This window comes from Rhea americana, unplaced genomic scaffold (assembly GCF_003343005.1).
Source record: "Rhea americana isolate MKP2758 unplaced genomic scaffold, rheAme1 scaffold_190, whole genome shotgun sequence".
Classification (NCBI taxonomy): Eukaryota; Metazoa; Chordata; class Aves; order Rheiformes; family Rheidae; genus Rhea; species Rhea americana.
Window position 1 is genome coordinate 433,318 of NW_028186039.1, and position 23,238 is coordinate 456,555.

At 51.5% G+C, this 23,238-nt stretch overlaps 1 protein-coding gene across 1 annotated transcript in view; it reads left to right on the plus strand.

Moving 5' to 3' along the window:
• The first annotated feature begins 433 nt into the window (after positions 1–433).
• DLGAP4 (DLG associated protein 4) overlaps positions 434–23,238 on the plus strand; it is a 77,330-nt gene continuing 54,525 nt past the window's right edge. The window contains exons 1-4 of the mRNA XM_085302605.1: positions 434–1,459; positions 9,713–9,930; positions 13,860–13,974; positions 18,485–18,731. Of these exons, the coding sequence (XP_085158731.1) occupies positions 509–1,459; positions 9,713–9,930; positions 13,860–13,974; positions 18,485–18,731 (1,531 nt within the window). The 5' untranslated portion in view covers positions 434–508. The remainder of the gene's footprint in view (positions 1,460–9,712; positions 9,931–13,859; positions 13,975–18,484; positions 18,732–23,238) is intronic.

Sequence of the window (23,238 nt, forward strand, 5' to 3'; positions counted from 1 at the left end):
TGGTAATTTGCTGGCAGTATCCCTGCTAGCCTCATTATGCTGGCTGGGGAAGGGACTCTATAAAATAAACATGTGCAGAGGCCAGAAAAGTAGATGCAGCATCCTTATTTAAGCAGCTTGTGGTAGAGCACTGGAGCACACAAGTACTTAAGCTGCAACCAGAAAGAATGAATCCTTCCCCATCTCCTCTCCTTCTGTATCATCTGCTCACTGGTCTTCTCCAGTTGTTGATTCTCATACCTCTTCTTCTCCCTTCCTGCTGTGTGATCTCTCTCCAATCTCTTAACCTTGGGGATATTTGCTTTTAGAGCTGGGACAGTCCTTGCAGGAGATCCTCTCCCAGTGAGGATTGGGCTCTCAGAGAGCATCAGTGACAGCTTTTTGGCATGCTCTGAGCATCTCTCCTCTTCCTCCAGGTGCAAAGCAGTCTCCTGGGGAGCAGAGTCAGCACTCGTGCAAAGGCTCTGCCACACCATCCCTGAGCAATGCTCTAGAAAACACCAGGACCATGAAGGGCTTAGGAGATAACAGAAGCCGCCACCTCTCTGATAACCTGGACTCCCCTCAGGACTCTCTTTACACCCCTCAGGACAGGAATCCTTATCTCCTCAGCCCCACTGACTCCTACACCATGGATGCCAGATTCCCAGCCCAGAATACCCTCCACGGCGACTGCCTCCTTCCACTCAACAACCAGATCTCCAACAGCAGCACTTTCCCCCGCATACATTACAACTCCCACTTTGAGGTCCCAGATGAGAACCCTTTTCCAAGCCATGCACAAGCCACTAAGATCAACCGCCTGCCTGCAAATCTCCTTGACCAGTTTGAGAAGCAGCTGCCCATCCACAGAGATGGCTTCAGCACCCTCCAGTTTCAGAGGAGTGATGCAAAGCACCGGAGTGAGAGCCCAGGGCGGATCCGACACCTTGTCCACTCTGTCCAGAAGCTATTTGCCAAATCCCAGTCTCTGGAGGGCCCCACTAAAGGCAACGTGAATGGAAAGAAAGGGGTTGATGACCCCAAGCAGAACCGGAGGAGCAAGAGCAAAGATCGGGCGAAGACCTCTGAGCCCAAGCGCAGAACAAGATCCAATATATCAGGTTGGTGGAGTTCAGATGACAACTTAGACAGTGATACCTGCAGTTACCGCAACCCAATGGGTCTCATGACACTGGGCCGGCAGCCAGATCACAGCCAGCCGAAGTACTTCATGCATGCTTATAACACCATCAGTGAGCACATGCTGAAATCCTCCAAGAGCAATAACGACCTCAAGGTCACCCCTTGCACCAATATCCCCATCAACAATGAGTCCAACTACATTAAAAGGGGTTCCTGGTCTACACTGACACTCAGCCATGCCCGGGAAATGTGCCAGAAGGCCTCAGCCACGATCGACAAAGCCTTGCTGAAATCCAAGTCCTGCCATCAAGACTTGGCCTACCACTACCTGCAGGTGGGTGTAGTGGAGGGGCGGGGGGGGAGGGGGCACGACTTTCTCCATGTGGGGAGAATGTAGGCTTGGAGGAGGTAGGGGATACCCTTCTCATGGGCAGATGATAGGCCTTATGAAACAGCCCATGTGATCCAGATGTTTCAGCTATTACCTCAAGTTATCCCTGTTCCAATGTGGCACAGCCCAAGCTGCCCCATAGCCCCCAGTGGCACATTACCAGGAAAAAGCTGGGGAGGATGGAGAGAGGTTAAATTCTGTCAAGGCTCCAGCTATGCAGAGGGACAGACTACCACACCTCCTGTGGGGACACTGGCATTAGTGCTGACAGCTCCCTCAGCTGCAGTGCTGCCCCAGGGTCTCCTCTCAGCCCTATGCTTGGCCATGGAAGTGTGAGGAGGAGCCACTGTGCCCATGGCCCTACGTTCCCCACAGCATCATGGCCTCGGCATCTTTTGTGACACTCATTCCCTGTGCCCTGAGCACACACTCACCACCCACCCAGATCCTGCAGATGCCAAGGCCAAGGTGAACTCAGTTCTTAGGCAGCTTGACTCCTGCCTGTGTGCAGCCATTTCTTCTCTCTGCTTGGGCAGCTACATATACCAAGGGGCTGTAGCTCTTGTCCCACCCCAACAGGAAGGCTCCCTGGCCTCTGACCAGGCACTGCAGTGATCCCACCATCCAAAGGACACCAATAATAACTGATGCTTAACCCCTTATATCCGTGCATCTCAAGGATGTGTCAGCGTGCCCAGTAAGCCCTGCTCTGCACAGCTTCCCAGGAGTGCTGGTAGGAACAGCAGCTCAGCAGGGCATGGCTTCATTTGCTGGCTCACTTCACATGCAGGGAAGCAGCTGTGGGGTGAGGAGAGCAACACCAGCCTCCTAGCTTGCATGGCAGAGGCCTGCATGGCTAATGCTGGGGGCCACAGAATTGAATCCCCTGTTCTGATAGCACCAGGTCACTTTGGAGCCTGGTGGTTTCAGAAAGCATTACTTGAAGAATAGAAATTTGGTTGTGCTCTAGAGAGAGGAATAAAGATAAATAAGCCAGGCCTGGGTGGGGTGAGGTAAGGGAATGAATAATCAGATGGACTATGTATGTAAATCTCAAACGTCTTTTTTAATGGAAAGGTGTCACTGGCTCCCCTGGCTGTGGCCAGCGGGCTTGAAGGCTTTAAAGAGCAATGAATTATTGAAGTACATTCTGCTTCCAATATCTTGTTGGCTCCTTCTGCAAATCAAATTATGGAGGGACTTATTGCATCAGGAAAGTCATCAGAAAAAGGTTCTTGGCCTGGTTTCTTTTTCTTTGCCCTCCTTTCAGTTAAGTGTTAGGAGATTAAAAAACTGGAGACAAACTCTCCACCAGTACCATTCCTGCTCTTTGTGTGTTGGCAGACAGCCCAGCAAAGATGGCTCTGAGCACAGTGACCCCCTGCAGCCCCTTGCTCAGTGCTCACACACCTCTCGGGATTTGGCCAGACTCAGGGTTATCAGACTGCCCTGCTCATTTATTCCCAACCCATGTAATGAGCCTCCATTTCTTGACAGCCTGACCGTGGGCTGTGGGCACAGCTGGGTAGCGTGAGCCCGGCCAGCAGCTGGGCAGCCCCACCATTCGGCTGGGAGGAAACGGGTGCCGCCCTGCTGCAGCCGAGCGAGCTCCCGCCGAGGTGGGAACAGCCTCTCAGCCCTGGGCCAACCGACGCAGGCAGCGGCCAGGTAGGGAGCTTATTTTGAGAGGAAGCTTTTGCCCAGTTACCTCCCCTCCCTGACCCTCCTGGAACCGTCAAGTGAGTTTGACAACCCTGTGCCACAAAACTCAGAGCAGAAACTGTCCAGGTAGGGATCAGCCCATAGCCTGCTCCCTGCATGGCTTGAGGAAAACCTGGGGGAGGCCAGAGAGTGTGATAAGTGTCTTCGGGATCTGGGCCAGCTCCCATGTCCAGGAGTGCATCACCAGCAAAGCCAGACAAGACCCAGGACTCTGAGTCCAGAAGATGCGATGTATGTTCCTCACAAAAGCTGATAGATCATATCTGCTCAGGCTGAACATGCTCCGAAATGCCTAGTGTGAACTCCTGAGGACAGAGCACAGRGCTTGGAGCACCTAGGGCCCTCAGGACAGAATGAGGCAGTTACATCCAGATACGTCCTCAGCCTGGGAAAGAGCTTAAGCCAGTGATGGAAAAGTCACACAGAGCCTTGAGGGCTGTGCGGGGGAAAAGTCCTTTTGCAAGGCCATATGTCCCTTGCCACTTGCTCTTCTGTCACCCCTTCTCTAGAGCAGGACAGCCCCCCTCCCAGCACCTGTTTGCACTGCGGCAAGAAACCACATGCCTCTGCGTGGCAGAAAAGCTGGATCCTTGGGAGCACAGAGTGCTCTGCCCTAGTACTACCGGGGACTGCTCCAAAGGAGAAATGCCCAGCTGGGCCCAGAGTTGGAAGAATGCCCACTGGACCTTAGGGTGAGTAGGAGAAGTGGGTTGGAGACAGATTCCCCAAGCCTTCAGGCTGGGACAAGCCTATTCACTTCCCCTGCTCTATTTGCAGGCTCTGGCTAGGCTTGGAGCCCGTCAGGGACTGTTGGGAGTCTTTGTGTGTTTCCAGGCCCATTCCCAGACCCAAAGGTTGGAGCTGAGAGTGGGTGATCACCCAGATCTGCTCCAGGTACAGTTCCATCCCCTTTGTGTGCGGGGTTTCTCTGGAGCAGCCCTCAAGGCTATGCCACTGTCCTTAGAGAGAGGGCTGGAGAACAGCCCTCGAGGGATCGAGGCCTTGTTCCTTTTTGTCTCTCCTCTCCTCTGCTTCAGGCAGACCCTAGGTGTGGCTAGCAGTGAAAGGAAAGAAACTGAGAGGTCAGGCACCCAGTATCCCAAAAGCTCCCTGGAGTGAGAAGTGCCCAGAGCAGGACAAGTACCAAGCAAAGGTAAACAGGAGCTGGCAGGGCCCAGCAGCATTTCTATGTTCTGCACTGACTTCAGACCCACATTGCGTGGGTACTGAGATAACATTGAAGGAATGGACAATACTCACAGCTCTGGGTAGCCCCAGAGCTATTATTTATGAATATTGCATAGCAAGAGAGGGAAAATACCATGCTACCAAGACAGTGCTTCAGATGTACATGAAGAGACATGGTGGCGTAGTCTGACTTTGCCCATGCCCAGTGTTATTTCTCTCTCCTAAACACTTCCCAAAAGAAGCAGCAAGGCAGTTAGAATCCCAGCTGCTCTGGGCCATATGTCAGGAAGCTGAGTAGCCACAAAGAGCTCTGCCATTAGTGGGACAGCTGTGAATCCCCAGGTGACAGGGTCACACCATGAGCACCGTTAGCCTGCACCATCACCCAGATTAGCCTTCCAGACCGCCCTTACAGACAGAGGACACTGAAGCCTCCCTAACCTCCCAGTAGCTCCAAACATACATTCATAAGCCAAGGTGGGCAGCCCATTCCATACCAGCCACTTCATAGATCCTGGCTGCTCTCACACCAACCACACAGCTCCGAGGGGCAGGAAAGCTAGCCCAGCTCCTTCCCAGAGAGTCCCTTTCCAAAAGGACAGATGGGGCCAATAGGCATTCTGGGCTTCTGCTTTCTTCTTTGGGGACATGGGTGAGGCCACACATAGCTGTATATGGACACCATATGAGATCCAGCCCTGAAGAGAGGGGCAGGGTACCCTCATTAAGCTCCTTCTCTTTGCATTGGAACCTGTCTGCATGGCCCATACATCCGTATGCATTGCATCTACTTCTGTGTGTGCCTTGACGGGTGCATTCATGTTTGGGTGCATGTTCATGTGTGTTGGGCCTGGGCTGCATGTTGGAGCTGGCACATGTGTAAATGAAGACTGTTTGTTCTGAAAGTCTCTCTTCTCCCCAGACTCCCCTAACAATGGGAACAACATAGCTCTTCCATCCTGGCCCACAACCCAGGAGGTGGATTTTTCCCCTTCACTGCTCTCTCCCTTCTGTTAAGGATCTGTTTGTGTGGGTGATTAGGGAATGCCCCAGGCAAGCTTAGGGTAGGAAGAACCCTCTGCAGGCACTTCTTTTCTTTCTTCTCCACACTTACCTCATGATACTGAGGGCAAGAGCCAGAAAGCACCACTTCCCTGCAAAGTGCAGTATTACAGGAAGATGTTGCCAGTGAAGCCTAGTTACCAGGGATGAATACATGCTTGGATCCCACATGCCTTCACCAAGAGGCACCAAGTGGACAGAGACTAGGCAGGAAGCAGAGGGGTGGTCTGCACCCTGAAGTCTGGCAGCATCCCTCTGCTGTCCATGTCTAGCAGCAATCTGCAAGAGTTTTGCAGATAAGCCCAGGATCTGCTCAAACCCTTCATGAGAGTTCTATTCCTGGCATTCCTGTTGTTCCCACCCCTTTCACACCAACAAAACCACCAGAGTCAAGCCTACCTTTGGGAAAGCAATAGGAAGTGCAGCAACGCTCCTATAGCCCATAAGGAACCTTCTGAGCTTCTCTGTGCAAGGCCGACATGCAACACCTGGCAAACATTTTGTCCTTTCTTTAATACATGGGCTGGGTTCAGTGCCCGGTCTCAGCTGCCATGAAAGGTATTGCCATCAATGTGCTGCCTTGGCCACTGCTGAGGTCTGTCTCTTGATAGCAGGGTGTGCTCTGAGGTCTTCACCTGCACTGCAGAGCTTTAGAGGCTTTGGGATAGATTTCTCAGGTTCTCAGGTGTCTGAAGGTACAAAGAAGTACTCTGCAGGATTCTGAAGAGCACCTCAGGAACTAGCACTGCTTTAGAAGTGTTTGTCTTTTCAGGTGCAGCACTTTTGAAATACTGGTCCTGTGCTCTGGGCCACAGGGAGCAAGAGGTTTGGGAGTCTCTGTGGGCTCTGTCTGCCAACTGGCAGCTCTACTCAGGATGCTGCTCCAAACTGGGGCACTGGATTTAACGAGTTTCTGGTCAGGGATCTTTTTTGCCCTTGATGCTGTTAAACTGGAATGTGGAACACCTTGAGGGTAACTTTGATTCTGGCACTAGCGTCGCTGCCCTTCTACAGTGCAAAGTGGAGGAGAGGTGAGAGAAAGGGGAAGTAAGGCAATTCAAGTAGCATCAGAGGGCTGTCACAGTGTGACAGGAAATCTAGTGGAGGCTGTTCCTAGGAGAGAGCTTTGCACTGAGTCTGTATGGGATAGACAATGCCATGGGATGCTTGGTTCACACTGTTGTAGACAAGCTGCACTAGCAGAGATACACTGAAACCATCAGCTTTGGTGATGCTTTGCCCTGTGTCAAGAGCGCCCAAGGCCAGGGGGCAGATGCACAAGCTTAGATTTTGCTGAACTGATCGAGCCCCAGACCCTACCCTCAAGCAGTAGAATTAGAGTAGCCACGAAAGCCCAAGGTTTTTATGCCACATCTGTCTTCAGGCTCTCTAGGGGAATGGCAAATGCTGGGAGAGGTGATTTCAGCACCCCACTGCCCCATGAAATACAACATCTACCCCTGAAGAGCAGATGGCTGTGTCCCTTTTATCCTTGTTTGGCATACCTGGCTGCTAGAAAGCTGATGGAAATGTCATTCTAACCTCATCAGCCAGGGGCTATGGACTCCAGCTCTGTTGCCTCTTCACTCCAGCCCGTTGCTGGCCSAGGAGCCTTGCTGGTGGGAGGCTGGTACTCATTCTGAGGAGAAGACAAGCAGCAAAGTCTCAAGTCAGACCTGACTCCAAGGTAGCCAGTATAAAAACTGTTTCCAGAGGCTCCTGTCTTCTTATTTAGGAAAGGCCAGAACCAGCCACCCCAGGAACCCCTGGGTGATGGAAAGCGCTCTCCTGTGGCAAGGAATGCCCCAGAAAGTGGGCTCGGTTGGAGCCAGCATGGTCTCTTCTGTGTGGGTAGCTGGGCTGGGACACAGAAAGGGCTCACACAAACAAGAGAAAGGGCTCTCTACTCTTGCTTTACAGGAGCCCGCAAGATTATAACCAGTAGATCAAGAAATGAGCAGTGTTGCTATCTTGCAAGCACCCAGCCCCTTGGCAAACATGAAGCTGCAAGAGGTAGAAGGGGAAGAAGCTGGGAAAACCTGCAGTGGCAGGGCAAAGGAGGCCTGGCAAGGTTTGTGTCTCACATTCAGGACTCACTCCACACCAGCAACATGATGCCTCTGTCTCTCTGCTCTTTGCCCTCAGTATACTGCTCGTGGCCGAAGGGTACGTGTCATGGTGGGAGCCCCATCACCAAAGCGATCTCTCCAGGTTATGCAGTTCTGCTAAGCATAGCACTGGGGTCATGTTCTTCTGAAGAGACACAGCAAGCAGTAGTCTAGGGGAGCATGGGGGAACACCTGGCTCTCCTGGGCAACAGAAAGCCCTCATAGTGAGCTAAACTGTTGTGCACGGATTGAGCATGCTTCTGGCACTCCCTAGCACCCTCTCTTCTCAGGGCAATGAGAAGCCACTACTTGCAGAGCCACAGGTCTGGGAAGATGCTGCACCCCTGCAGCAGTAGCATATTGGACCTTCTCCCACAAAATAGGCCTGCTGTAGACAAGGAGGAGGGGTAGGAAGTAAGCTATGCTTAATTGCTCTGGCTAATAACAGTTAGCTGCAACATGGCTCTTTGCATTCCCAAAGCACTGTATAAACACTGGCTGATTAATCCCATAGCTCCCCAGGGAACTGGGTAAATCCAACAGCTCCATCCAACAGAGTAGATGTGGACACTCTTGACAGCATGAGCCGCTTTCAGCACAAGGCTTTTCACTATTCATAGTGATCCCCAGCCAGCCTGCTTCCCACAGCAGAGCTGAGGGCTTTGCAACTGTCTTGGTCTGTGCACATTTGTAAGGTAGAGAAGAGATCAGTATCTGCAGCTTTCTATCATTATCTATTGGGTAGTGTGGTACCTGCAGTCAGTGCAGCAGCTGACAAGTGTTTTTCCAGACTGCTGTACATACCAGTAGCYACAGCAGCCCCTGTTTCATAGACTACTCTTGCCCATACAGAGACAAGACAGACAGAAGACAGCAGGGTCCAGGCTGGGAAGGGAGGCCCAGACACATGCAGTGGCTGTGCCAGGGCTGTGCAGCAGCTGGTGACCTGTTTGCCTGCCCTTGTCTCACAAAATGAGAGCATGCTGTTGCACATCTTGGATGTCAAAAGCAGCAGGACAAACCTTTGAGCAGGAAACCTCTTAGGAAACATTAAAAGGGATTGCTTTTGTCCTGACAAGTATCTCTCTGTTTCTCCTTCTTCACATTTCTTCATCTCAAGAGTTGGTTAAACACCAGCTACAAACTGAGTTAGCCACACAACCAGGACTTCTTCCTGGCCCATTTAGGTTACCTCATCTCTCTCCTGACCTATCTCATACCACATGTGGCTCTGGTGGTGATCAGTCCTGTGCTGACGTCTGGTTCTGCTTCTGGCCGACTACCTTGGCTGTGCCCTTCTGTCAGCTATATAAACCCTTCACAGGTGGGGACAGACTGTAGAATGGTATTAGTCACATGAATTGCTCTGTGCTTCACATCTCTAGTGGAAAATATCAGCTTGCCCATCTCTAGTAAGGGAACAGAGACCGTTTCTGCTTTAAATTAATGGCAGGGCCACTATATAAGTGAAATTAGCAATGCTATTCTTGTGTGAGATACTATTCAACTCTGTATAGAGATACCAGTGCAAGGTCTATGTACCCCAGCTGCTCCAGAGGGACTTGTGAGGACCTAGTTAGATTTAAAAAAATGACTTAGAGGTGCCAAGAGTCACTTTCAACTCAGACACGTTACAAAGAGATGGACCTAGTGGAGAGCTGGGTTCTGGCTAGCCATTCACAGGTCCTAGTCTATGACAGTTCTTGTCGGCCTTGGCCTGAGTATCGTGCGCACTTCACATTAGTTGAGTATGGGATTTGCATTAAACAAGAGTGTGCCACTCTTGTCCCAATGCCCAGCACAAAACTAGTGAGGCTCTTCCCTTCTCACTATGTCTGGTATTGTTTGTCTTAAATCAACTATGTAAGCATGATCCATTTAAAGGTGGTCTGTAGTTGTCGTTGGATTAATGGTTATGAGTAGATGTGCTAAAATTGAGGCAATCAAACATAAGGTTTCCTGGCATGAGCTGGCAAAGGAGGGTCAGAAAGGAATTGCTTTGCCCATTCCCATTACATACCAGCTGAGGATCAGCCTTATCACCAAACCCCCATGGTTCCCCTGATCTCAGAGGCGCCATTGCTCATACCTGCTCATGCTCCCCTTGCTCTTGCAGGTGCCTCAGGGGGAGTGGAACAACACGCTGTCTCGGGACAAAGACAGCGAGATCCCGTGCCGGCGCATGCGGAGCGGGAGTTACATCAAAGCCATGGGGGATGACGATAGTGAAGACTCAGAAACCAGCCCCAAACCATCCCCGAAAACTGCAGCTCGGAGGCAGAGTTACCTCAAGGCCACCCAACAGTCCCTGAGTGAGCAGAGCACCACCCAAAGGTAATGCTGGAGCTCCTCCGGGAGCTCTGCACAGGCTCCCCAGGGGTGGCCCCAGAAACAGTATATGGGGTTTGGCCAGAAGCACCCACACGGGACCCAACCTGTGGATCAGAGCTCCTGCGCACCAGATAGGCTATGGGGCAGGACAGAAGATGATGTGGTGGAGGAATAGAGAGAGCACTCTGACGCTGGTGATTCCAAAATGGCCCTGGTGGTAAGGAGCCTGTTTTAGATTCCTTTCCCTTCAGTAATGGGGAGTAAAGCTGCAGGGCATTTCTTTGGTGATACTGTGTGGATTTTCTCTAGATAAGGATCTGCTCCTCCTAGGGAACAGAGACCCCAGCCCAGTAATGCTATTTAGACATGGAAGATGCTCAGCCAGCATAGCCAAATGCACTTGGTGCACAGACCACAGGCAGCTGGGACTTGGTGGTATGCTTTGCTCTTCTAGGGCCCCAAGAACTCTGGAACCAGTCAGGAAGTGCCTGATGGGGAAATAAGGCTGAATAGTGTCCTACAATCAGGAAAGACAATGTAAAATGCCCAGGACCAGGTGTTCCAGGAGGAAGACCCAAGCTAGCTTGGTGTAGATAGCAGAGTAAAGGGCATACAACAAGTTTGTGTGCAGGGCAAGTGGCTGAGTTCTCACAGCACAAGGTCAATATGAACTACATGGATGGAGGTAATTCTATGCAATGTATATAGTAGGTGAACACACAACATAGTCACCTCATCTCCTCACTGCCTCCCAGCTGCCCTGCTTCCTGGCAGAAGGTAGCAGGGGTCTATAATAGGCTATGACTGAAATAGGAATTGCTGAGGCTCAAGTGAGGGTGTGAAGGATAGCAGGAGGCAGGAGCAGCTGCAGGAAGTGAACTGCTCACAGTTCAGCAAATATTTCCAGAAAGAAGTAAGGAAACATTAGGCAACATGGAGACCCCTCATGGTGGCATCAGATTGCAGATGAGATGTCTCTTTCTGATCAGAAACAAAATTAACCACAGGGAGCCCTGGAAGTGCCTGCTCTGAGTCCCTCCCTATTTCTTGCCTTCACACACACTTGAGGGGGAGAAGAGTTGAGTCCAGGAGTCCCTGGTGTAAAATACTGTGAGCTTAGAGATGCCCGGGTTGGGAGAATCAGAACATTCCTATGCTGAGCTAGTTGTCTATTCTGGTCATTTCCATCAGGATGTAGAATTTCTCCTACCTCTGGCCTGCTGTGGCATCCAGCTGGAGTTTACAGATATGCCGCTTTGAGGAAAAGGTTGGAGCAGTGTGGTTGAGTAGAGAGGACAAAGCCAGCTGGGCCCACGGATGCAGTTATGTGGGGAGAGCAATGATTCAGGGAAGCACTGAGGGCTGGCAACACTCATGTCTGAGAGTGTTTGGACCTTAGCAAGAGAAGATTTGCTGGAAGGAATGATCTTGTCCCAAGAAAGAGAGAGTTCTGCCAGCTCCTGGCACTGTAATTCTGTGAGTGAAGCCAAATGTCCTGGCTTATTTGTCCCCTGGGCATCAGCCCCAGACTGGTGAGGTCTTGTGCTGGGCATGTGCTGAGTGTTTTGAGTGTTGTGCCTTGCACAGGACTGATCCCAGTCAGTCCCATGCCAGAGCGTGTGCACGGCTGCCATCTGCTGACCACCCCCTCAGCTTTCTCACTCCCTCACATCCTTCTTTGGATACTGTGGCTGGTTTGGTTGCTGTGAGGCCTGATTGGGGTCCCCCATCAGGCACTCATACTGATGGCACAGGCAGCTGGAGACAGACTGGCCAGGAAGCATTGGCAGCACTATCTACAGCCCTTGCCCCAGCACAACTGCAGTGCCAGTGCTCACCAGAGCTCTGCACAAGGCCTAACTCATGAAACTGATTCTCTTCAGCAAGAGCTGCTGGCCTCATCTCCCAGTCTCTGTCAGCCAGGAGTCACCAGATCTGTAATTCAAAACGGGAGGGACTTCAAAGAAAAAGAGAGCTGCAGTCTTGGCTAGGACTGAAGCATAGAGGAGTGAGATAGGATTTCTGGTCACTGCAGGGTCCTAGCCTGGTGAGAGGATCTCTGCCCTTTGAAACAAATCTGTAACCTGTTTTATGACTCCATTTCCCCATAGCCAGGCTGTGAGGCTAAAACAGGGGATGAAGTTCAGCAAGCAAGTATATGAAAGCTACCAGGGACACTGCCTGCCCCCAGAACATGCCTGATTTGCACCACAGGTTCTCAGCAAGCTCACAGATGAGACCCTCTCAAGCTAAGGGAAATGACACACTAAAAGAATAGTCCAGGGCCTGGGGCATGAAGTGGCCCTTGATGAGTGGTCAAGTTTAGTACCAGGTTCCTTGGGGGCCAGGTGTCTCCTCCAACACCAGGCATGGAAGAAGCTCCTGCTCACTCTTGTTCACGCCCCAGAAGACCCAGGAAGTGCCACAGGATTTCCATGGGGTCTGCCCCACTGCACAGGGCTCCTGTCTTTCCCCAGACACATCCTGGACTTAACCCTTCCAGGGTAAGCTGGATCACCATCCCTCAGAGTCCCAGTCCTGCTGTCTCTCCTACAGGCCATGGTGCTCCCAGCCCTCTGAAGATCTGCAGCTGTTGCTGTAAATAGTAGTGCTTTGGCTGTGCAGAGAGCAGCTGAGGGGGGCACGGCCCCACTCTTGGAGAACTGCTGCCATGCTACCATACCACCCTGTGTGGCCACTACCAATGACTAGATGGGCTATACAAGCTGCGGGTGAATGCAGTAGCAAGAGAATCCCCCAGCACATAGGCCAGCCCATGCTGATGAAGGACAGGCCTTCTGCACTCCGTGGCACTTCTGGATGAGGGGGAACTGTTCACCCCAACAGTACTCTGTTAGGATCACAAGCAATTCAAACGGGAGTTCCCCAGGAGCTAACCTAGGCTGGCATGGCTAAACGTGTCATCTACCATGCATGCAGCATGCCCTGCCACATGCCCAGGATAACAGGCTGTGTCTGCAGAGCCCATACCTTTCAGCATGTCCATAAAGGACAGCACAGGTCTAATGTGCAGGGTATGCACTCAAAGTGGCAAGTTTTAACATACCCAGCTTATCTGTGACAAAGGCTCCTTCAGCCACACACAGGATGTCATGGTGGTGTAGAAGAATGAGAGTCCTGTCCATCCCACATACCTCCCGTCCTTGCCGCATCACTCCCATCCTTCCTGCATCCCACCTCACCCCTGGGTGCCTGGCTCTCAGCAGAGGCTGTAGCTGGGCTGGGCTGAATATGAGGCTCTGCTGTTCTCTTCTCTGCTATAGAGGAACCCTAGCACAGTGGTTCCCCCAGAGCCTGCAGAGAAAGCTGTTCAGAATATACCGAACTCCTCTGCTCATGCAATGCTGCTATTCAGTTTGTTTTGACCTTCTTCCAGATAATCTTTGGGTTTTTTCTATTAAAAAATAAATAAATAAGAAGAAATCCTGCAGATTTTTCCAGCTTAAACATCCACAAAAAAATAACTGAAAAGCCTTTTGTCACCCCATGCCCCACACCCTTCCAGCCAGTCTGAGCAGGGAAGAGCTGGCTTGTTTAACACCCAACATCAGTCTCTGCTGGAAGTTAGTCTGTAACCAGGGCATGACTATGTGGGTTGGCACATGTCCTGTGTGCTCCCTGGGATTAGGCTGGACTAACCTGACACCTGTAGTGCATTCCTTGCAGGGGGCTGCAAGTTCCTGTCCTCTCTCCTCCTCTTGTTCTCCACAAAGCCTCCACCCATGTGCCAGACTAAAGAGTTCAAACCAGGGCTGGCAAGGCAGGAAAGTGCTTCCCTCTATTCTAGGAGCTGCCACTAGGGCCAAGCCATGGACTCAGTGCCCAACATTGGCTTTAGGCTGCCATGCACACCAATGCCTGGCAGATGTCTGTGCACCTGCCCCCTCACACCCTTCTCTCTCTCCTAACAGGAGCCTGGACCGCCTGGACTCTGTTGAGATCCTCCTACCTCCAAAGTTCCCAGCCTGGGAGGAAGAATATAACCAGATCTCTGACAGTGTCAATGAGTCCAGTTGCATCAGCCAGGTGAGATGCTGGAGAGCTGTACCCAGCTGCACACACACACACGATCCCAAAAGATGAAGGAGGCTGGCTAAGGGGAAAGAGGAACATCTCTCTTTCCCCTGCAGAATAAGGCTCAGGCTGCACTCCAGTAATGGGCAACCTAGTCTCTGGCAGCTTTACCAAAGCCTCGGGGCCAGCTCCTTAATTCTGATTCATATTAGAACCCTCTTGCTGCAGCTTTCCCCTCCCCTCAGCTCCACTGGTGCAGCTGAAGTCAAACTAGCCATGGTTACAGGTATTGCAGCCCAGAGCTCTGCACAGACCTTCACAATGATGGGTAAAGCTTAGGGCTGCTCTGTGCACAAGCACAGGCACCATCCAGGAGCCTGCACACAGCCTTAATGAGAGCTACCTGCAAGGTAGCTTCCTCCCACTGCAAGCTCCTTGCACATGCTAGGTGGGCACAGAGCAGGGACCGGCCCTGCTGACTTCATTCATCCAAAAGACAGTGTGTAGCCTGGGGCCAGCTGCCAGAAGCTCTACATAGCTAGAACTAGGGAAAGTAATCCCACTATTGCTTTACTCTGAAAATCTCATCCTTTGTGAAGTGGATTGGGCCTAGGAATGAGATGTCTGTAACTCATGAGATTGTTCTGCCAGTTAAATGGGAATGTCTTCAGTGGATATTCCTACTCCCCATGCATTAGTGAAGGTAAAACACTTAATTTAGATGGTCTCTAGGCAAAGCCAAAGATCCTAGTGGAGGCACTGTTGGTGGATGGCAGATTCCTTGCCACAAGCTGGGTTTGTGTGCTCTGACTCTGGTCTCTAGGAGGTCGTCAGTTCAAACAGGATATAACTCCCTGTCCTATCCTAAGCCTCACCTTGGGACTAAACTGTAGTGGCTAAGGGCTGGGTGGCTATAAGCCAGCTGCTTTTCAGGCTCCATAATAACTTGTGCCAGGATATGGCTCTTGCATAGGTCCCATATGCTTAATCTCAGCTGTGGGACAGGGACTCTTCCTTTCAGTACATAGTTGAAAGTGTCCTGGGGCAGCAATGACTCCACAAGCCTTGCCCAGCTGTTTCACTGTCACTCTGGGCCTCTCTCATGTCAAGTTTCTGTTCACATGAGTATACATGGCAATGTGTGTGCACACATGCCCCACTGAGCTGCTCCAGAATCTGTCATCCCCACACACTGCCAGCATTCAATGATCAAGGAAGGCAGCACAACACAATGGTTAAAGAAGTGGGCCGGATATCATGAACCAGACCATGGAGAAGCTGTGAGATTTGTGCCCTGTCACCCCCATACAGATCCATGGGGCTCAGAGTACACATTCATCTCAGCCTGGCCTCTCCAGCTCCACAGGTTGGTTTCTCTTGCTATTACTCCCAGTAGTGTGCTTGAAGCCGCTTGTGGAGAGCTTTGGGGAAGGGCACAGAGTATTGCTCACGGGGTGTACTTGTTCCTTGTGATCAGTCTCGTTCTTTGTACATCAGCAACAATGTGCTGGGTGTTTCATTGCACAGAGAAAGAGGTCAGACCATTGTACTCTTGTGCTTTGTATGTGAACCTGTGTCTGAAGCCAAGCCATCTTTAAGGAGGTGTGAGACAACATGCCCACTTAGTTTTTGCTCTCCTCCAGCCAAAAGTTACCATCTAGCAGCTGATTCCAACACACCCATAAGAACACCAGGATGTTCTTGGAGATGAAGGGTCCGAGCTGATGTGCTAGGAGCTGCGTAGACAAATACTCCTTTCCAGACATGGAGCTTTAGCCCTGTGATGCAGGTGGTATCCTAGCTGCCCACAGTACTAAGATCAAGTGTGGGCTCATGTCATCATTTACACTTTGCCTGCCTTTCTAAAGACCAAAGAGTCCAGTTGTAGCTGAACTGAGATTTAGAGGTCCCCTCCCCCTCCCCCAGATATTGTACATCTGTTGATTCAGGATGGACCTAGTACATCTACTTTGTATGCTTACCCTGGCCTGATCTTTTGGAAGCTCTGCCGTTTCATACTATGAGTACCAGAGGCAGTTCCTCCTCTGCCCTCGCTTTTGTGTGACCTTCAACACCTTCTCTGTTTGTACAGCAAGACAGACCCTAGAGTCCTCCCAAAGAGGAGTATCGCCAGCTCTGCAAGAAAAGTTCACTCCACTTGGTTTTATGCCAGCCGAGCTCCACCTTGCAAATCTCTGGAAACCTGGAGTTCTTCTGATGTGCATGTCAGTATCGACCTTTCACAGCAAGGGAACCAGTGGTTTGACAGAGCCAACATTGTACATCCACACTTTGAGCTGCCCTTCTCTGTGGAGGGTCACGACCTAGGCCCCAGACCCAAGCCCCTTCATCTGGTGTACTTTTTGAACCTGGATTCTTGCCAAGATGGGTTATCTTGGGCAGTTCACGTAGTGAAGACCTAATAGCGTGGACGTGATCTGCAGAACTTGGATGGAAGGAACTGTCTGGGGAGGAAGAAAAAGGATTTCTCCCCACAGGCAGCACAGTGTCTGTCAAGCATCTGTTGTTATGCCAAGTGTGTGCTCTGACTGCACTATGGAGAGAAGGGAGTATCATTTCTAAGTGCCTTCTTCCTGGACTGGTGAAAGGGGAAATTGCAGTGAGCTGCCCAGCCAAACACCAAGAAGGCTTAGATGAAGGCCAAGCAAATTTCCCCTGCCGTGGAATACTCCAGCTGCCCATCCACTCAGGCTCTTCAAGTGTCAGATAAAGGCTGTGGGGGCCCATCACTTTCTCCTGGACATTCCACTGAACTCCTCCTGTAGCACAGAAAGGAGGGAGCTGAGGTGCTGGCCAGATCCATACTGGGAGCTTAGCTGAGGTGCTGACTGGGAGTCACACCAGCCCTTGTCCCACAGTCACAGACACCCTGCATGTGCTGACGGGTTTTGTAGCATTGTGTTCCCACTGTCAGAGTCCAAGTGTGCCCTGTGTATCTATATATTTATATATGGTGCATACAACAGGCTGAATGCATCAATACCTTCTCTCCAGTTTGGAGACATTCCATGGAGTTTTGCCATGCCATGTCTGTGCCACTGTCTGAGGAGCCTGAGTGGTGCCAGGCCACACCAGCATTTTGCTTGGTGTCTTACAAGTTCTGAAGTTTGTGCTGAACTGTCAGCAGTTGTGGTCCCAGAGAAAAGGCTATCTGCTCCCGTCGTCCTCAGTCCCTGTGCAGTGGCTGTGTGTGTGAGGGTCTCCCCCATTCTTAGCTTTTAACCTTCTCCAACTCTTTCTTCCAGATCTTTGGATCCCCCTCACTTATCCCTCAGATATTTACCCATGGAGATCAGGTACCGTCCCGCTGGTATTTCCCTCTTCCTTCCTCACAGAGTTTTCTTGAGTCACTCCTGGAATGCTGCCTGGAGTGCACAGGCAGGTTGTGGGGTTAGTCTTCACCCAGGAGCCAGCAGGAAGAGCAGAAGGAAGATCTTCTCAATCCAAAGCACTCTAGGGCAGCTGGAGAGCTTGGTTTTCCCTAGTCCTGGTGGGAGGGGTATTAGGGAGCATCACTTTTGTATGGAAACTAATGAGCTTTTTGAGCCAAACCTTGTGGAAACTGGAGAAAGGCTCCAGACACCAACACCAGCCATACTGTTCTTGAGGCCTAAGAAAGGGCCAGGAGAGACAGGAGCGGGCAACAGGTCCAATCTCAGCATCTCTCAGCATCTGTATTTCAAAACACTTTGTTTTAGGCTGGCTGTGGTGTAATCCAGGTGAGCCTCTCCTGAGTTAAAGTTTCATCAGCTGCTGCTGACTGAGAACAGGGCAGGGCAGCGGGGGCATGGTGTGGGAGGGAGAAGCTGAGGTAGCAGCAAAAGCAGGGTACAGAGCTGCTTCTGCTCGGGGCACACCATGCCTTGGCCCAGCACTCAGCCATCTCCTGGTCCCTCACCTTCAACAAGACTGGGGTTGAATTCCTGACAGCAACACCACAGCACAAGTCCAGGCAATCTTGGGCTACTAATATCACCCCACCTAGTCCAAACTTTCCTATCTTCTCTTTCTGCACTGCACATTGATATAAGGCTGTGCAATCTCCCCCAGGGGAGGAACACACCTGAGCTGATGGGGTCCTGTTGATGGGTTTTGGATTCTCCTGGCCATGCTAACAGGCACTAGGAGGCTTTTCAGAGGCTGAACAGGGATTTTAGCCTCACATGCTCTCAGCCTTTCCATCAAAGACTGGGAAGTGTTTCGTAGGCACTGTGGTGGTAAGTCTCTCCTGCTCCACAAGCAGGGACTTTCTTGTATTGGAGGAGGCCCTCATCCCCACTTTCTCATGGCAGAGAACTCAGGAGTCCTGCTCTGCAGTGAGCACTGACCACTAAACCTCACAGTCTTGCCTACAAATAATTGAAACCCACTTAAAAATAGCAGCAGCCCTGGAGGACAGAGATCTCCAGGAAGAGAGAGACTAATTTGCGAGGGGAAAGAGAAGGGGAAGAGGCTTGGCTCCGAGCAGGGGGTGACTGGCTCTGCCCCTCTTCCTGTGCAGGCAGGAGAGCCAGAGCTGGGGGAGCAGTACGAGGCAGTCTGCGACTCTACCTACAGCGAGGCCGAATCAGCTGCCGTGGAGGTGCTGGACCTGCCGCTGCCCAGCTACTTCCGTTCCCGGAGCCACAGCTACCTCCGTGCCATCCAGGCGGGCTGCTCCCAGGAAGAGGATACAGGCTCTGTCCGCTCAATCTCCCCGCCACCGGCAGGCAGCCTCAGCGGCAGCAGGACCCTGCCCAGCAACAGCAGTGAGTGCCAGCGGTGGGCCGTGAGGGGAGGCAGAGGGGAAGTGAGCAGATCAGAAAGCAAGGGGTACAGGGCTGGTGGAACATGGGCGAGGTCGCCACTGAATTGCCTGGAAGGTGTTGAGTGTGCAAGGTGCTGCCCTCAGATATCTGCACGAGGTATCTCCAGCCACAGCTGTCCAGGAATTTTGTGGCCATCAAGGGAGAACCTGTGTCTCTGAGCTTGTTCTGTGCTGGTGAGGAAGTACAGCAGCCAGTGTATGTGGGCCAGGATGGATGGTTCTGTGTCTCTGGATGCAGGGGCTGAAATGGCAAAGGGGTTCTTACCTGCACAGTTAATACAGTGTGTGGAAGTCCAGGAGAGCTGTCTCTTGGCTCAGCCAAACCAAAAAACAGATCTGAGTACTGCAGCTGGGAGCATCTCAGGGGACATCCACTTTGCCCTGTTGTGGGTTCTAGGAGGATGGGCAGCACTGACTGCTGCCTTTGTCTGCTGGGCTGGGAGTCCTGTGGGGCTGAGGATGCAGAGGGAATCTTGTACAGAAAAGCAGCCTTTCTTCTGCAAGCCTTGGTGCAGCGGCCAAGCAGCTGCTGAGACAGCTATTGAGAGCCTTCTTCTTCCTCTTGTTCTTCCTTCTCTCAGCAAAGCATCTAGGTGTTGTTCCTCCAATCTGGGCTACAGATGACAGGTTTAACCTCTCTCCAAAATCGTTGGGAAGAAAAATGTGTATCAGGGACTTTGCATCATTTCCCTGGGATCTGAGCATATCCTGATCTCTGCAGACCCTTCAGCCAAGAGGATATAAGGCCCCTGTCCCTCAGTGATGGAAGAGTCACAAGGCTTTGGGGTTCACCATGAACTTTATTGCAGGCTCCCCCAAAAGACAGAACTCCTGGAAGTAGATGTGGGCGGGGGGGGAGACTCATGGTGTGAGTTTGTCCCCTCTAGACTCTCAGGGATTGGAATTTCCTCCAGCAGTGTTACAGATAGGTCTGACCCTGCTGGACCCAGCAATCTGAGCAGCGTTTGGTGAGGCTTCCTCCTAGCTAAGGATGAGAGGAGCAGGCAGAACTCAGAGGAGAACTGGATCTGAGTAGGGGCTCACCAAGAGGACTCCTGTGCAGGCCCAGGCTTTAACTAAGCTCCATGAGAGGCAATGCAGTGTCATGTGGCAGGCTCACAGTTCTCTGACTGCAGTCCCTTCCCTCTCCAGCTGCCAGGGCTGAAAAGGTAAGGGGCAGACAGTGTCACTCTGGCTGCACCCAGCCCTTGGGCTGCCACTTCGATTACAGCTGCCTGGAGATTAGCCTTCTTTCAAAATCCTCTGACAATGCGACATTAGGAGTTCATCCTTTGGCTGCACTTCCCCCAGTTCCTTTCTGTCTTGGAGACAAGCTGAATTGCAGTAGCCACACAGATGTCTAATGCATCTCATAGTATTTGCCCTTCTCCCTTCAGGTGTACTCAAACTAGAGGTCCTGATCCGAACATCTCTGATATGCACTAAAAACAAATCTTGCTCTAAATTTGATGGCACTAGTGAGCCTTTCTGAGCCTCAGAGCCCAGCACCCTGCAGCTTCAGTGCACTGTTTTTCCTGAGCAATTAATAATGTTATACTCAGCTCCAGACACCCTGCCTATCTCTGCTGACACTGGCTGTGGGCATTACTCACTCCACACAGGCCTTTCTCTTTTGATTAGTAATTACTGTACTGGACAAAAGCCTGGCCTCTCCCTCAGATATGAGTCAGGAGTGACTCTATCCTCTGGAGAATGGGAGAGGCTGAAGGCAGCCTCATTCAGCTGATGTTTCTAATCAGCTGAATCGTCACTACCACAAGGCAGTTCCCAGCCTTGCAGGACAGCAGTCTCTTTGCCAAATGGTTCACAGGAGCGAGAGCTCCTGCTTACCGAGCCCTTTCTTCTCCAAAGGCCCTGTAAAGAAGGGAGCCACTTTCTCTGCCACCTCTGGGATGAGCCAGGGCTGTTAACGCTCCCCAGCAGAACTACTGTACCCATCAGCAATGCTCCCTGAGGAGGCTCCCAAGACACTGGATGTATTCAACGCCTTGGTGGGAAGCAAGGAAAGTGAGTGCTCTGTCTCCAGCTGGAATTTTGCCAGGACACCAGGATTACCAGTCTGAGACAGCTAGCAATGACAAGAGCTGCTTAGATCTTGCATGGGGCAGCAGGAAAGCCAGTGAGGGAAGAGATGAAAGCACTGCTTTTCCATCTCATCCAAAAATCAGCTAGTGTTGGCTCCCCAGCCCTGAGGGCAGCATAGCTTTGGCCTGGAGGCCATGTTTAGTGCAGCCAGGCTCCGCTTGTGTTTATTGAAGTGCTGTGGTTCGTCAGCCAGCGAGTAAGCCCAGAGTTCACTGAGCATTCCTCAGAGTAGGTGAATAAGAACAGCAATCTACAGCAGTGGCTTAAATACTCTCCAGTGGTCTGTGCCACTTGGAAAGTGTGTGTGAGGGCTGCAGATGACAGGATCATTGCTCAGGAAATGCTTCCTCTGGTAATAAGTCCCAAAGCCCTGAGCAGAGGTGACAGGTTCTGCTGTGCAAAACTCTGGCGTCAGGAGCAGCCCTGTTCTCACTGCAGCATTTCAGCTGGCATGCAAAGCCCTCACAGAGCATACAGAGAATTGGGAGCAGGCTCTGGAGAACAGCTTTCCAAGGAAGTTTGCATGGAGATGGCTGTGCCAACAGCATCCTCCCCAGAAGAGAAAGCCTTCACCTTTCCACATGATGCTGGAAGCAGATCATTTGCTTCAAGTCACTAAATTTGCATCACTTTTGCATTGCTTTCTTCAAAGTATCCCACATCTCTTTCAGCTCCTCTGCCAGGTGGAGGGTGGTGTGTCAAAAGGAGGCTGTTTAAATTCCAAGACTGGTTTGGGAATGCAGCTTGGAAAAGGTAATTTTCTGCTGCTCACAGACCTGACTGTGAGTGGACATCGTGCCTGGCACATACTCGAGTGGGCAAGAGGAGCAGGAGTCTGGGCTCTTGCCGGGATTGTACAGTATTGCTAATGAAGCAGGGACAAACAGTAAGTCCTATCACCCACAGTGACACTGGGGTCATGTCCAGCAGGACAGGTTGCTCTTGGCACCAACAGGACACTAGCACCAATCTGCAGAGCTATGGGAGAATTTGAGAATGATCTTGTATCCTGCTGGGTGAAGCTGCCAGCACAGGCACTCCCCAGCTCTGGAGTGTGCTTTTGGTGGAAGCCAGGTTGGAGCACTGTGTCAGCAGCACACAGAGAGCGGGAATGGGGAGTGCTGGTAACCATCATGTCTTTTATGAGTTGCCCTGTTCCAGGTCTTCCTGCCCACAGAGACATGCTCATGCCCCAAACCTACCCCTGCCCCCCAGCCCTTGTTCTGTAGGCCAGCACACTGCTCATGGAGCAAGTGTTAATGGCCTGTGCTCCAGGGTTAGCACTGTGGAAGATCACATGATGAGGCAGAGCTCTGGAAGAGACCCTCTGGGAGGGAAGGGCTGCTTGCCCAGTCCAGGTCCCTCATTTATAACAGCCTCTCTGCCCACAAACTCACTACCCACAAAACCAGCTTGCTCCCACCCCTGCAAGCAGAGCTTCTCATCAACAGGGCAGCCAACGATGAGCTCAGTACTGCTGCATATCCAGGCTAACATCACGAAACAATAGAAGGCATAGCATAGCACCAGGCATTCAAGATCACTGGTTGCCACCCTGAAATCACCCTGCCACCATCTGTCCAATGCAACCCTGCACAGACTTGCTGATTTCAAGCATCTTCCATCCCTTTGCATTAGCTGCTGGGACTTCAGTAGGGAACAGATTTGATGGGGGGAGGAGGAGGGGGAATGGAGAAGAGAGGACATCTGTGTTTGTGTGTGCCTGATGGGGAAGGCAGGAGGCATATCTGGACAGCAGTCACACCTTTAATCAGCCACCTGGTCTCAGTTCCTCTTGCAAATACACGTGTGCATTGCGGAAGCTTTAATTGGTTGGTTTTGTAATATAACGTAGCAGGAGCCTCCTAAAGCTCAGACTGGTGCTTCCGAGCTCAACTGCATCAGTGCAGACAAATAAAGAGAACTGAGTATACCAAATCAGGTAGGCATCATCTGCAGGCTGAATTGTCGCTCCTGACCTCTGCTACATGCTAGTTTATGGGGACAGATGACTGAGGATCCTCACTCCATTCCCTTCTCACAGACACCTTCCCGCACCTGCATCCATGCACCAGACTGGGAGAACTGTTCACATCACGTGCCCAGTCACTGAGAGGAGGACTGCATTTCCTGTCTGTATGGAAGTATCCTGAAGAGGCATCCACAGCAGTAATGATGTGTCTGACAGAGATTTCTCATCTTTGAGGAGAACAACAGGCGGTTTCAAATCACCAAGCTAGGCAGTGTCCTAGGGATTCAGTCACCAGCTGAGGACACACAGCAAGCCCCCTTTCATGGAGTGCTGCAAGTTTTGGGGTCCATGCATGGCAGGGAGAGGCTTG